The 15,691-nt window shown below is 43.7% G+C and overlaps 1 protein-coding gene across 2 annotated transcripts in view; it reads right to left on the bottom strand.

Moving 5' to 3' along the window:
* Positions 1-414: 414 nt before the first annotated feature.
* gpr158a (G protein-coupled receptor 158a) overlaps positions 415-15,691 on the bottom strand; it is a 125,470-nt gene continuing 110,193 nt past the window's right edge. Inside the window, exons 9-12 of one of the 2 annotated variants that reach the window (XM_072679293.1) lie at positions 9,089-9,194; positions 8,061-8,207; positions 7,846-7,929; positions 415-7,389 (exon numbers count right to left, since the gene is read on the bottom strand). In XM_072679293.1, coding sequence (XP_072535394.1) covers positions 5,455-7,389; positions 7,846-7,929; positions 8,061-8,207; positions 9,089-9,194 — 2,272 coding nt within the window. In that variant the 3' untranslated portion in view covers positions 415-5,454. The remainder of the gene's footprint in view (positions 7,390-7,845; positions 7,930-8,060; positions 8,208-9,088; positions 9,195-15,691) is intronic. The other variant, XM_072679294.1, reaches the window with a different exon arrangement.

Here is a 15,691-nt window from a genome sequence, read left to right as displayed (position 1 = left end):
TGATTCCATAACATCAGTTTTTGTCTAACTGGGAATGTTGGGTAAGAAACGTTCTAATAACATTCAATGCAAAGCACTATTACATCACACGATGTCAAAACGTTCCTGATACATTGATCTTGTTCGTTTAACCTTCCTGGACCCTTTTAAAAACATTGCTGAGCAGTCCTTTAACGTTCTCTGCCTGTTGGGTGCAGAACCTTCAAATTGGTGCAGAACCTTCATCAGCTTTTATAAACCCTGTTTCTTCACTCATACATCCATTCAAACGTGGTTCTTCCACTGCGTCACTCAAAAAAGTCCCTTTGTAGCACCTTCATTTTTAAAAGTGTTGTTGCTGAATGCTAAAACCCAGCAAACCCAGCTCTCACTGCAGCACGGTTCACTGTGGTAATCACGGAAATGACCAGAAGGCGATTTGTATAGAAATATTTATTGCAGAGGAGGTATTTTATGTACATGCTATCACAATATAACACCATATAAATCTACCAAATCTCCAGTAAGTGTATGCTAGTAGCTTGTCATATAGCATTTATTATAACAACCACAAAGTACAGTGGGTTAAGTACAGTTTTACTCACTATACAACTTGTAACAGTCCATAAAAGACCAAAGGTTACTCTTTTTTTTTTTGTTCTATCAAGGGCAGTGTCACATCAGTCCTACTAATTTCATCGTATCATGCAGAAGCCACGAGAGCGATAGTTAAGACATTACAGCATTAAGTGGTAGTAGTAGTAGTAGTAGTAGTAGTGTTTCCCCGAAACAGGTGACGATGGAAGGTCACACACATGGGGGCCAAGTTAACGTAACCAAACACCTCAGGGGGAAAACGGAGGTAAAAGAAGGGAACTCAACGTTGCACTAAGACGAGGATAGATGTAATAGTCAAGGTCACCAGTGACGACAAGTCACACGAGTGGAGCATTCACGCCATACGACACAAACTGTCCGAACTGAAGAGCTGTAGATTGGTGGACGGACTCGGGAAGCTAGGTAGATGCACTACGAGAACAACGACCATTCCCAGAAACATTCTCTATGTGACAATGATGGCAAGATTTCACACGTCCAATCTAGCAATACACTGAGAACAGCTATAACCACACTGACAGAGGTTCTGTTCCTTTAATAGAGTGGAAGGGCCTACTCGTATAGGGGACGAGAGAATGGGCTGCTTCATTTTTTCCCTTTTTTGTTGTTGAAATTGTTATTTTTCTTCTTTTTTAAGCTCTTTGTAAAGCTATCAAGTGAGACAGGAACATACAGAACCAATATGGAGGACAGGCGTTGTTCTACGCTCATAAATATAGAAGGGGTATAAAAAACTGTTACGATAAATCTGAGGGGAACAGACATCTTTTTTCAGGCTACGCTTCACAGCCGTTAATGCACTACCTCGTACACATACACAGGCCGACCCTATTAACCAACCCCATGTTTCGAACATGACCCCACCACCACTAGGGGGTCACCAGTAGAGCTTGCGGTAGAGAGATGGGCGTAGGATGCACGGTTCTTCTTTTATTGAGTGTTTGAGAAACATAGCTAGTGTCCGCAGGTTTCTTCTACTTCTTTGGTACATAAAGGATATTTACATGGTGGAGGTGTTGACGATAACCATCAACAACATCAAAAATCTAAATTTCTCTTTCTTTTGTCCACTGTATCACAATGACCGAGTAGACGCAAGCGCGTCCACGATAATCTGAGGAATGTACCATTTCGCCCTGACCCCCGACATTCACCACGAGCACTTCGAGTGTCATTAATACTAGGCATCCTGCTGGAAAACAGTTCATGCCAAATATACGATGAGACATTTACACGACTCGATTCTGTCACATTGACAAAGTGTAGCTAAGCATTCCGACATTAGTTATGACGCGTAATTTGGATTCACCTTAAAGGTCTCAAGAAAGCGATCAGGCATACGTGGAGCATGTTCTGGCTCAGAGATTTATGGGTTTCTGAAGACGGCGCTACAGATACAGCGACTGCGAAGCGTTACACATGTCGAATAGGTAGCTATAGCGTTAGCCGGATTACTGCTGTCGTGAAAAATAAGCAAATTCAAAATCAGGTCCATTACTGGATCTCCCGCACTCTTAGAAATTAAGGTGCTACAAAGAGTTCTTTGAGCAATACCACAGAAGAACCATTTTGCTACTTCGGACCATCAGCCATCAGCTTGATGAATTTTGGGAGGAGACTCAGAGAACTCAGAGAACTTTGGGCTGGATTTCAGGTGGCTTCTGCTTGTGGTAGGAAGCCAGTCCACCTCTGCTAAGTAGGAATGAGGGATGGTAGAGTTAACAGGAGGGAGGTGACGGGGTTGTGAGGGGTCATGTGAACGGTAGAGTTCGTATTTGCAGGATGTCCGACTGGGAGGAGGGGCTTCAGGCATGTTTCTCCTCCCAAAACACCACTTTTGGGTTTCATAAAGAACCAATTTTGTTAATGACCAGTATGTGAAGGTTTCAAAAATGGATGAGAAGGTTCTTTACCAATTTAAAGGTTCTTCACACTGATATGTCTTTAAAAAAATGGTTCTTTATGGAATCAAAGCTGGTTCTTCTATGGCATTGCTTAAACCCCCTTTGTAGCACCTTCATTTTTTGAAGAGTGTAGAGAGTTGCAGACCTTTTTGAAAGCACTGATTTCTTAAAAGTGAGTAGTGGGGTGTCATTTCCAGACGAAAGTGAAAGAGCCCCTTCATTTATTTAATTTCCAAAACTTGTTTAATATAAAATGACCCAGAAGCCTCATCAGCTAACTCCAACATCAGATGGTTGAGTGTTTAGAGCTCCACCTTTACTGTCATCCCAGCTTCCATTCTTCTCAAGAGACTCACTCTCTGTGTTTCTGCAGAAATCAATCAAGCTCTGCTTCTCACCATCCAAGTCCTCCCAAACACATTTAATGATGTTGAAGTCTGGACTCTGGAGTGGTCAGTCCATTGTTCTGAGAGCAGCAGCAGCAGCAGCTTGAACAATCGGATTTGTCTGTTTGCTTTTTATAGTAAGAGCTGCTTGATCGGCTCCACAGGTGTGGACAGATACACCTGTGGATGTTTCTGCAGAAATCAATCATGGTCTGCTTCTCACCATCCAAGTCCTCCCAAACACATTCAATGATGTTGAGGTCTGGACTCTGAAGTGGTCAGTCCATTGTTCTAAGAGCAGCAGCAGCAGCTTGAACAATTGGTTTGCTTATCATAGTAAGAGCTGCTTGATCGGCTCCACAGGTGTGGACAGATACCTGTGGATGTTCTTCGTTCGGATCTAAAAGCTTGATTTTCTCCTCTCTGTAAAGATTGAAGCTATAAGTTGGCAGTCTACCAGGTCTTGCATGGTTGTTCATTTCTTTCATTTTCTTTCATTTTCTCACTTATTTACTTCTTCATTTTGCAAACTGATTATCTTAAATCTAACGTCTTTAGAAATGTCTCCTGAGAAATGAATAGCTTGTACTATTGGCTGTTTGGTGGAAATTAAATCATTTATGGGTGGTCCCTGACTTTTGCACAGTACTGCGTTGATGACCAAGTGAGAACTGGGAAGTTTTCAACCTCCAAATGGGAAAAATCCATCTGAACCGTACTGCCCACTCGGAAAGTCAAAGCCCTTCCATAGCAGCATTGTTACCTTTTTGTGTATTGTAAGTTATTAATTTATGAGATGCCCGAACAGGTGGGGAATACCTGGAAGGTTTAGTCGTTCTGTGCAAAATCTTCTATTAACATTCACTTTATTCTTTCAAATGTATTTTTTTTCTTTGTATAGACTGATTTTTTTTGTCTGAATTAACCTCAAACCTCTAAATAAATAAATAAAAAATATTTCAATAATTTTTTTTTAAATGTTAATTTGTTTGGCTTTTCTTGGAATTCTTATTTGGTTAATCTTTTTTTTTATTATTTTTAAATAACTTTGTTTATCAAATTGTTCTCCCAATTTGGTTCTGCCAATTAATCCACCAGTTCATAACACCCCCTAGCACTCACAATTCCCCCGACACTAGGAGGGTAAGTACTTAACACACGTCTCCTGCAATACATGTGAAGCAAGCCACCAACTTCTTTTTTACACTGATGTGGCAACGCCGGGCAGCCGACACACTCTGAGGCCTGTTGTGCTCTCTCAGGCCTCTGGCTGCTGATGGCAAAGCAGCATCGGCTCTGAATTCGAACTGGCGACCTCTGGGCAATGGAATTAAATATAGATATATAAAGACATACTTCTTCTACTTCTAAATCTTGTCTATGATACATAAACCAGATACTTAAACACATCAAATTTCATTCATTTAACGTCAACCATTGGTTCTCTGTTCAAGTTCCCAGCTCCCACTTGTTATAAACGCAGCAATAAACACATTCAAACATTTTTTAAATCAGTTTTAAAAACATGAGTTGATTTAAGTCTTACTTTTGACTCTCAGGACTCTCAGGACTCTTAGAATAGGGCAAATTCTGTGCTTTTCCCAATACAACCTAGGACTGATACAAGACTCTTCAATTAGGCACATTCAGTAATACATACTCAGCAAATTCGGAAGCATCGAAAGAGCTTTTAGACATAACAGATCATTGAAGTGTTGGTCTACATTATGTGGCAGATATGCTCGTGTATGGTCAGTGTATGGATGAGATCGACAAATCAATAGTAAGTAATTAGACCAACATGAATGCAGGTACAGCATGTTATGTCTTCCTTCAATATGCTAGTTACTAAAGTGCTACAGGCTAATTTCCCCACAAACAACCACACGAATCGGGCACACAACAGAACTGCAGGGAGATTTCGGCCCACGCGTTTGGGCTCTCCTGTGTTTTACTCAGATGATACCTTCACATGTTACCTCTGTCTTTGGCAATTTCTTCTTATGTCATTTCCAACCTGGCTTGGAATTAAAACACCACAGATCATGCTAATCCTAACACAATTCATGCATGCTCCATCTGAGTATTGTTCAAATGACAGATTTCTATGTTTCTGCAGGACTTTTGAAATTGTACAATCTCACATGACCGACATAGTCGAGAAGACCATGCTACAGATGCAGCTATAATGGAGTTAAGGAAATTCAAATGGTTAATCGATGGGGATACACACGATGAGTATAGGCAGGTTTTTTTTTCTACATTGCACATAAAGAGTTGCATAATTGTCAGACTACTGTTTGTTCTTAAAGTTTCAACAAGTATCGTGTAAGAATCTGGAATGCTTGATGATTTCGTTGCATTTTTTGTTTTTCCGTTTTCTTCTTTTTTTTTCAAAAAGCACAAAGGAAAAAATTTATTGGAAAGAAAGGCAGCTTGTGCAACTTGATTTTATTCCCCCAAGTCACCATAAACTATATCTAGAGTTTGTCTTCCAGGGATTCGTAAGATGACACAATGCACATACAATGAGAACTACGTTTTTAGTGGTCCAGGTAGGTCAAGTGTCATGCCTTTTTTGTTGATGATGTTTGGTCATCGAAGTCCCAGGGGCAGACATCTGCCGTTTTGGCAGCACCACCAACTCCCCCTTTGGAATTCACGCTTTTCTGTTTAGCTATGGAGGAACCAGTACTTCTGTTCGCTTCTTTAGTTGGTGCTGCATCCTCAAAATCCCACGGACATACATCAGCTTGCTTGCTCTTCCCTACCGCGGCATTCGGGCTTCTTTGTTTTTCCACCGCGGCTGCAGCCTGACCACTGTCCACATCCCAGGGACAGACCTCCACCAGTTTCGCTTGGCTTAGAGGTCTTTCTGTTGTTTTACCCGAAGCAGGCTTGTCCTTTGACTTTGCTTTGCTTTTCTCCTCATCTGTACCCGCCGGCTTCTCCTTCTCCTTCTGGAATGTTCTCAGCGCGGTAGTGCCCTTCTTGGCTCCAGGGATCTCTTTCGTTTTGGAAACCTGAGAGGGGCTGGGCGTCTTGTCAGAGGTGGGGCTTATTGATTCATAATCCCATGGACAAACGTCTTCCTTGTAAGGTAGCTGCAGTGAGCTGCCTGAAGGTTTGGACTGCTCGAGGGGGACATCCTTTGCCTTACCCTCAACAGGGGTACTACCCTTGCCTTTCACCTCTGTCATAGAGGTGCCTGTTTTACCTTTGACCTCCACAGACATGCTTTTGGGCCTGCTGCGGTCAGAAGAGCAGGAAGAGTCCACTGATTTGTTTGGCAACTCCTCAAAGTCCCACGGACAGACGTCTGCTCTTTGATGTTTGGCGCCATCTCCGGATGCTAATGCCTGGGACTTGGCCAGTTGACTGTTGGAACTGGCCTTCGAGCTATCTGTCTGTCCCTGGCTTTCACTATTACCCTCCTCCCAAGGGCAAATATCGGCTCGTTCCACAGGTTTTTGGTTCGGCCGTCGGGTCACAGAGGGCGACTGGTCTGTGCCTTTCTGTTTCTGTTGTTTGACTGCCTTTGTGCTGTTCCCGTGGATCGTTGTGGTCTCGTCTGGAGCGATGGACACATGCTTCTGGACCTTGTTCTCTGAGGGAGTGGGCAAATCCTCCACCTCCCAGGGGCACACTTCGGAAATATCGAAAACGTCTTTGCCCTTTGCGGGCTCAGAGCAGATGGACGGTTGGCTCCCACTCACCTGATGCTTCATTATTCCAGCTTTGGCAGCTGTTTGCTTGTACTCTACCGACTGACTGATGATCATCTTCATGTAGCCCTCCTTTTCCTCATTCTCAACAGGGGTTTTAGCCTCTTTGTTCTTTTGTTGGACTTTCTTGCTGGAATCCTCCACACTCTGCGTCTTCCCAGTCAGGCCCAGCGTCTTCTCTTTGGCGCTAGCGATGACACTGAGGGACTTCTGTAACATAGACGTCCTTGGGTGCAGAGGTTTCTTGTCCGCCGTCAAATTGTGGGCACTGGCTGACTTGCACACCAAAGGAACCGACTCGGTCGACTCGCTGGCAGCGTCAATCTTATCTGAAGACTTCTTCTTTACCAGTTTCTTCCCCATCAAGGTTTCGAGAAGAGATGCCTCAGTGGTGGTTACTTCCATCTTGTCGGTGGCTGAGCTGCTAGAGTCCTCGCTCTGGTCTCGGACATGGTCGTAGCTGCTGTGAGACTTCTTCAGGGAGAAGACTTTGCTCTTCAGGGACTCCTCTTTGGCAGGCTTTGTTGAATGTGTTGGGTCAAAGGGATTCTTCCTCAGGGCGCAGATGCTGTTGCGGTTACTACCATGGTCACCCAATTCTTTGTCCTCGCGGCTATGCTGCCGACCCATGGTTTCTGGGATCTCGGTGATGCGTCTCATGAGGGAACGTCCCAGGCCTTTCTTGGAGCTGCGTTTCTTCTGCAGGTGTGGATTGTTGGCCAACATCTTTTTCCTTTTATAGATCTCCAGCTGAGAATAGAGCTTCTTTAGCTCCTCCTGTGAATGATGATGACAATAATAAAAAAACAGAAAAAACACAATTCGTCAGCAACAGATGTCCTAGACTCTAGAAGCGCAGAAGGGTCGAGAATGGAGTTACGGAAAAGCAGACGTTCTATTGCACAGAAAACATGCAGCACGAGTTATTGCACGCAACTACAGACAGTGTCGCAAAGACGACTGAACAGTATGACATGCTCTTTGACAGTGACTAGAAACAGGACAGTCTGGGACAGTATCGAATAGAGACACTTTGCGTGTTCTCTTGTTAGGTCTGAAACAGCCTCTGAAGAATTCAGATTCATTTCGAATAAACTCATTTTGCTCTCCAAATATGAAAAACCCACAGAGCCCTCTTACAATTTGTCCTTGCCTCCTCGCTACTGACATAGTTTCACGTCTTTGGTGAGAGACTTCTTCAGCTCTAACAGAGAAACAAAAACCTCTGCTCACGTTGGTACGTTTTTCCCAAAGACTGTCGCAAGACCTTACGCCACAGCCATTAATAGAACTGAGCTGGCCCATTTCGTCAGGTGTCTGCAATAAAAAACTGCCAGGGCTCAGTATGCTTGTCAATCATTTAGGACAAGGAGATTATGAATATGTGTATTTACAGGAAATGGGAAAGGCAGAGAGGAAGAGGAGGGTTAAAAGAAGGGCATACTGACCCGGATGTCCTCTGGGTCCAGGCTGTGCTCACTCCATGCGGAGGTGATGCTGCTGTTCAGGTATGACCCAGAGCGGCCCATGTCCAACTCATCCTCATACGCCTCGGTCGCAATGTCGTCTCTCAGGTGTGTCCCCGCAAACAGGAACTGAAGGACAGATATGAGAACTTGAGAAGCTCGAAACATCCATACCTACCATGCAACTGATACGTATATGGGACAGGCGTTGCCTAAAGGTTAGAGAGGCAGGCTTGGGATCAGCAAGTTGCTGGTTGTTGATCCCCTAGACTGGCCCCTAGGACAAGGGGGCAGGGGAACACAGTGTGTGAAGGTACCGTGCTTTCTACACCCTCAACATTAATGGCTGAAAACATTCAATGACTACTGTATAAGGTCCTGCTACCTCAGAGGGTCACTACATACACTATATGGACAAAAGTATTGGGACACCTGCGCATTCATACTTTACAAATTAAGGGTATTAAAAAGGGTTATCTTGCATTTGTGGGAGTAACTGTCTCTACTGTCCAGGGAAGAAGGCTTTCTACTAGATTTTGGAGGAGCATTGCTGTGAGGATTTGATTGCATTCAGCAACAGGAGTGTTAGTGACTCCCTAACTCATCCAAGACGTTCTGGATGGTGCACCATCATTCCAGAGAACACAGTCAGTTCTTCCACTGCAACACAGCTCAATGCTAAGGGGCTTTATACCCCTCTAGCCCAGGCCTGAATGCAATCATTAGAAGGGATGTCTACAAATATTCGGACATATAGTGTAAATGTCCTGTATTAGACTGTAGATTATGCCATGTGCAACCTGTCAGACACCTTTTTACCCTTCCTCTTTACACAGTAGAGTTTGTGGTAGTGTGTGTGTGTTGACACAGTGGTGTTACTGGGTCAGTGTCAAAGACAGGTTGAGAGGGGGTCCGCCACTCAAGCATGATTGACCAATGATTAGGTAAGATCTCCACCACCCAGATACTCTGTCTGAATTAATCTGAATGAAAGTGGGTGTGTGATTTACCTTTGGAATGAGTAAGAGCCCTACAGTCACCGTCACTGTTAGGTGTGTGTGAGCGAAGAACAGCATGAGCATCCAGTCAGGGTGAAGCTCCTGGGCAAGAGTGAATCTGCAAATAGATGGACAAAAAAAAAAAAAAAAACGGACATTAGACAAGATGAGCCCTGTTCTCATTCAGGGTTCTTGGTGGTATTCTTAGCAGGTTCTGAATCTGCACTCAAAGCTCGTTACACAGGGTCATTAACTGTAGCACTCATTCAGAGAAGCCTTGAGTCAAAGCTTCTGTGAGCAATGCAGCACATTAACGCTTTGCTGTACTTCATCTGTGTATCTCAATGACATACGCTTATCTGATGGTATCGTTTTGTTGGTATATGTCTGTCATCCAAAACCCTTCTATCTCAATTTTTGCTGTGAATGTTGTGTCCCCATTTTTCTTCTCTGGTGAAGTTGTCATTCTGGGGGGGGGTTAATTCCAAACCAGTAGTGTGTGTGTATATATATATATATATATATATATATATTTATAAAAAAAAGTTTTCATTCTGGGGGGAAGCTGAGTTAAACTACTGGTTTGGAATGAACTCAGCCCCCCACAACTTCTATATATATATTTCTCTCTCTCTCTCTCTCTCTCTCTCTATATATATATATATATATATATATATATATATATATATATATATATATATATATATATATATATATTATATATATAGATTTCCTCTAGTTGAACACTTAGCTTTAATCCTATATCTATAAAACCTTCTCTCATAGTTTCCCTCTTTCTCTACTACAATTGTGGCTCTTTTTATAGCATCTAGGTGCTTCCTATGGTGTTGTAATAGCATCCCAGGCGGTTGCTATGAGATTGCTCAGTTTTGGCCATGGTGTTGTTAGGTGGTAATTTGCTATGGTACTCCAGGTGGTTGCTTTGTGGTTGCTAGGTGGTTACTATGGTATTTCAGGTGACTGCTGAGGTGTTGCTAGAAGGGTATTTGTTGCTTCTGGGCTCCCCCTACAGTCGTTAAGTGGAAATACACGCTGTACACATGCATTTCTGGACAAGCTGAGAGATACAGAACCCACACTGAAGATAAAGATGTGTGTGGGCTGAGGCAATACAGCAATGCTACAGGATTTTACACTCATATGACTCGGGTTACGTAACGTTACTCAGTTCTTGCGAGTGTTTTCCTGCCCACTTCTCCAGGTATCGAACTTGCTATCTCCTGTCAGTAGGGTCAACAATCACATGGCCGCACCTCTCAAAAAAAAAAAGGACTACACTTAACCTACCGGTGTAAACCTACCGGACCGGGCGCAATGCTTCAGGGGTGATGGAGAGCCCCTGATTATTGCAGCACTGTCAGCCTTAAGTGTGAGTCAGTGGCCACCTCCCACTGTGTTCTGGGTGCAGTAGCAGTGAATGATACGTGTGCTGCGGTTAATGGATGAGTAACGGCATTGAGAAGACAGTAAAGCTCTCCAGCGCCGCAGACAGTTAGAGAGACGGAAACAGGATATAGCGTGTTTATATTAAGCACCCGTGAATTTATGTGCTGTCTGCCTGGCCCTGAGTGTATTTCATCCCCCCTGTACTTCCTAATATTTATTCCTGCTGTGCCGACACACAGCTCCATTTGTTGGGAGAGCACCAGGGACTGGGATGGCAGGTAGTGGAGCTATTCTTTGCTCTTTTTATATGTTTGAGATTGTAGTCAAATCATATGTTTGTGGTTCTCAGCCAGAGTTTTGCCTTTTTTAGCCTTCTCTCTATTATTAGCATCCTAAACACTTTACTGTGTAACCCTCCCTTAAAGGGCCTTTTTAAGTGCATGTTCTAATGATGACCGTTGCTAAGCTAACTTAATGTGAAGATTGTATGACTGTGTATTAACATTATTAATCAATTAGTGAAGTTAACTCCATTACTACCATTTATCCATACCATTCACACATATTTAAAAGCAGTGTATTGAGTTACAGCTCCTTGAATGGCCTTATTCATTTTTAATAATTCAGTAATATCATAAACTATCAATAAACTTTAATAAAGTTCAAATTAACATAAAAATCACAATATGTCCAAATATTTGTGGACACCCTTTCAAATGAATGCATACACACAGCTTGTCTAGTCCCTGTAGAGAAGTACTGCCAATAGAATAGGACTCTCTGCAGGAGCTGATAAGCATGAACCTATTGGCCTCCATGCTGCCTAATAATGCCAGGCATGGGCTAGTAGAGGGGTTTAATAAAGCCCCCCAGCATTGAGCTGTGGAGCAGTGAAAGAACTGTGTTCTCTGGATTGATGGGTGGTGGAGCTCCATCCAGTACTTTTGGGATGAGTTAGGGAGTTGGGGGTGAGATGGGGTGATGATCATCTATCTAACATCCTGATCTCACTAATGCTCTTGTCACTGAACTGCAATCAATTCCTCACTGCAATGTTCCTCCAAAATCTAGTAGAAAGCCTTCTTCCCTGGTGTGTAGAGAAAAGCAGGATACCTTCTTTTTGAGCAGATGTCCCAATACTTTAGTCCATTTAGTGTATACGACACTACATGTATTAACTTTATACTGACATTTTTCCAGGTTTTATTTGGGTCTGGATTTAGCAGCCGGTTCTGAATCAGAATATTGTCAGACTACATTCAAACTACGTCAGCTTTGATGTGTACCAGGGCTTTTCAGGCTAAAGGCTCATGGATAACCTAAGATCTCCAGCTAACATCCTACATCTCCTTCGCTACGAATGCAAACATGCCATTTTCAACACATTCTGTTCAGAACAAGCAGAATATTTGAGAGTATTCGGACTTGCTGTAGACAAGGCTGCTATCTGACTATTTCTGTCTGGACGCTAAGGGTGGAATACCTCCATAAAATACAGAAGAATGCCCAGAGGTAAGGCTGCTGTAGTGCATTAATTACATTTAATGATCAAGGGACATGTATGCTCTCAGCTAACTCTTATCCCGCGGTTTCATTACGGCCTGAAATTTAGGGATGGTTAATTATTGTGGATAGAGTACAGAGAAAAAGTGCAGAGTGAGCCAGAGGTTCGGAGAGACACGTGACCAGGCTTTGAAGTGCGCTTCTCTTTATCTTTAGTTAGAGTTCAAACCAAGTTCCTGTCTGAGCGAGCTCTTTTCTGACTGCAGCGCATCCCTGCGGGCTCCACAGCCCTGCTCTGCTACACATGCTGAATCAAACCACGGTATTAAAAACGCCTTTCTCCACATTACGGTACGCCGCGGGCAGGGATGCTTATGTTAGTGCTTGGAAATTAAACAGCGAGGGACAATACGCCTCACGCTGTATGTTTACACACAAATATTAATATTTTCCTTTTTATCCGCTGCACACACACAACACAATCCCCATCCCCAAGTTGACCAGGCCTTTAACATTCAGGTGGCATCATGCAAATGAGAGTTTGCTTATGGTTCTTATGTCAAGATGATACAGATATACCAATAACACCCAACCAACCATATGTGGTACAACAGCAACCACATGAATCACCATAGGAACCACTTAGCAACACCATAGCAACTGCTTTGAAGTGGAAACTAGATCCCGGTTATGATGTAATAACAAAAACAGTACAGTTCAGTTCAGTTCAGTTCATGCTGCCTGCCATCAGCAGCCAGAGCCTGAGGGAGCACAACTGCCCATGCTCTCTCTGGGTGGCTACATTTACATTTATAGCATTTATCTGACCCTTTTATCCAGAGCAACTTACAAGGTTACTGGTATTACAGAGGTGGGCCAATGCAGTGTTGGGAGTCTTGCCCAAGGACTCATTACTACTTATTGGTGTAGTGCAGCACAGTCACCCAGACTGGAAATCGAACCCCAGTCTCCCACAAGGTATGGTAGCTCATTGGCAGGTAGTGGGGTTATCTGTTGCGCCACACCAACCACAGGAGTCTGTTAGCTGACGTATCACAGCTGGGGACCCGGCACTTTCCTCCGAGCCCTTTGGTGATGCTGATGATCAGCTGCAGTTTGAAAAGGGGCGGTGGCTAACTGCACATGTATTGGAGGAGGCATGTGCCCGTCTTCACCCTCCCAGTGCTGGGGGCACTGCAAGTGATGGGAGAGAGTCCTAATGAGTGGGTTTGGCAATTGGCCAGCTACACTGGGGTGGGTAAAACTTGGAGTAAAAAGTGGAGTAAAAACAATGGTGGTGTCCAGCTTGTATATTCTCCATAGAAGCACGGCCAATAGGATGAGACACTCTGGCAGTCCACATGAGCCTTATGCCAAGTGTCAAATAAAGGGGAATAGAACTTCCAGGATTAGGGGGCTATGGAGCTACTGTGGAGCTGCGGAGGTTCTCTGGAGTGACAGAGCTCTATCTAAAACCTTTGGGACCAGCTGGAGTGGCATGACTGATCATCCGAAATCAGTACCTGAGACACTGATGCACTGATGCCCACTCATGGGGCTGAATCCAATCCAATCCTCACAGTAATGGTTCCATATCTAGTGTAAAGCCTTCCTAGAAGAGTAGAGGCAGCTATTGCAGCTACTGCAGGAGACAAACTCCTTAATAAGAGCCTTGATTTCAGAGGAAATGCTGGAAAAGCAGGTGTCTACAGACTTATGGACATGTAGTGTATAGTGTATGAAAGCTTACAGACTGAATTCTGTATTAAAAGCTATTGTGCTGATCCAGGAACAGCAGCTGTTCACAGAGACCATCACTGTTGTTTGTGTAAAAGCTGAAGAGATGGATGGAATGACAGAGAAACGAAGAAGGCGAGAGAGATAGAGAGAGAGAGAGAGAGAGAGAGAGAGAGAGAGGGTGAAATAAAGGGGAGGGGTAGAATTTGAGGGATGGCAGATGAAGGCCGACAGTAACATGAGGGAGTTCCCGGTGACAGCCCCTCAGTGTCTCACAGACATGTGTTCCCTTTACTGTGTGGATCATCTCCTCCACAGCTGTGGTGTGGTGTTCACCTCCAGTCCTGGAGGACTGCAGAGCTGCAGAACTGCACATGGAAGCATTTTCCCAGCTCGTACACTCTCAAGCTTAAAGCAAGTTGTAGTCTCAGATTAGTTCTCGCTCGTAACTCACTGAAACAAGCAGAGACATGCTGCAGAAAGTGCAGCTTCTAGATGTTTCATTAGGATTTGATAACATCTACATGTTTCAGACATTGCCAATGCCTATGTTTCTACTGGTGCCTCTAAATACAGACCACTTTTATTGTTTGTATAAATGGAATCATGGTCTTTTTAACTTTTTTATAAGACTTACAAATGACTATTATAAAAATATATAAGCAACCTGGACCAAAACAATAGTCACCTTGCAGGTAACTTAAGGTGGTAGTGTCTTCAGGCTCCTGCAGATGGCGCTGTACGAGGATGCTCTGGCTCTAAATCCTTGCAGGGTGTGTGATGGAATTCATGGATTAAGAAGAGGTGGTGTTAATGATTGGCTAAGAAAGAGGAGTGACTGCATTTGGTCGTGTTAAAGGCCATAGTGTGAAAGAAGGAGCTGCAGGTGTATTGAAGCTTACGGTCATACGGGTCTACCAGCAGTGGCAGAAATCCCAGTGTACAGGAAAACCTCCTCAGAATTGTGGCTGAAAGGTGAAATTGATGGACTAAGGGGCCGCTGGAGAGTTTCATGGCTTGTCAAAGTCAAGAACTGCTTCTAGAAGTTAGCACAGGTCCTTCACCACCAGCTTCTGAAAGAGCACTATGGAGCAGAGGGGAGCAGAGGGGGACCGAGGAGGCCTTTGCTCACTGCTGCTCAAGAATAAGCTGGGATTTCTGCCACTGCTGGTAGACCCGTATGACCGTAAGCTTCCATACACCTGCAGCTTCAGCTACTAACACGCCCAAATGCAGTCTCTCGTTTTAGCCAATCATTAACTGCCTCGGCTTTGTGACCCATTGTCCAGTCCATCACACACCCTGCAGGTATGTATAGCCTGATCATCCTCATACAGCACCATCTGCAGGATCCTGAACGTACCACCTTGAATATGAATGGTAACTCTTTTCTTTTTTGTCAGAAAGGCTTATAATGTACAGTAGGTGATGCCATGTTGAGTGTTGCAAGAGCTTCCAGTCATACTTCAACCAGTGGCTGGTCTCCTCATTTATTACCTCTCTGCTAATACATGCCAAACACAGAGGATGTATCCAAAACCCTTACGTTAAGCACAATGACAGCTGATGTTATATCACACAAAAATCATGTTTGTGATGGGAAACTAGTGAAGAAAACAATTACATGATAATAAATACACCAAAAATGCCACATATTAGGATTTACAGTGTACTGGAACTACTGTTTATGTAAGGTTAAAAGGTCTGTCATATGGCAACCTGACAGCCAGTAAAGCAATGCAGAGTCTAAAATTATACTTAATATGGTTGGTGTGGCGCAACATATAAAACCAGTAGCTGCAAGTACTGAATTACATCATGTGGGAGACCAGGGTTCGATTCCCAGTCTGGGTGTGCTACACCAATATGAGGCAAGACTTGGGCAAGACTCCTAACACTGCATTGGCCCACCTCTTTAATAAGAGTAACCTTTGGATAAGAGCATCAGTTAAATGCCACCAAACGTAA

Source organism: Salminus brasiliensis, chromosome 5 (genome assembly GCF_030463535.1).
Source record: "Salminus brasiliensis chromosome 5, fSalBra1.hap2, whole genome shotgun sequence".
NCBI classification, from domain to species: domain Eukaryota; kingdom Metazoa; phylum Chordata; class Actinopteri; order Characiformes; family Bryconidae; genus Salminus; species Salminus brasiliensis.
The sequence above is the reverse complement of the archived record's forward strand: the minus strand, read 5'-3'. Positions and strand labels throughout refer to the sequence as shown.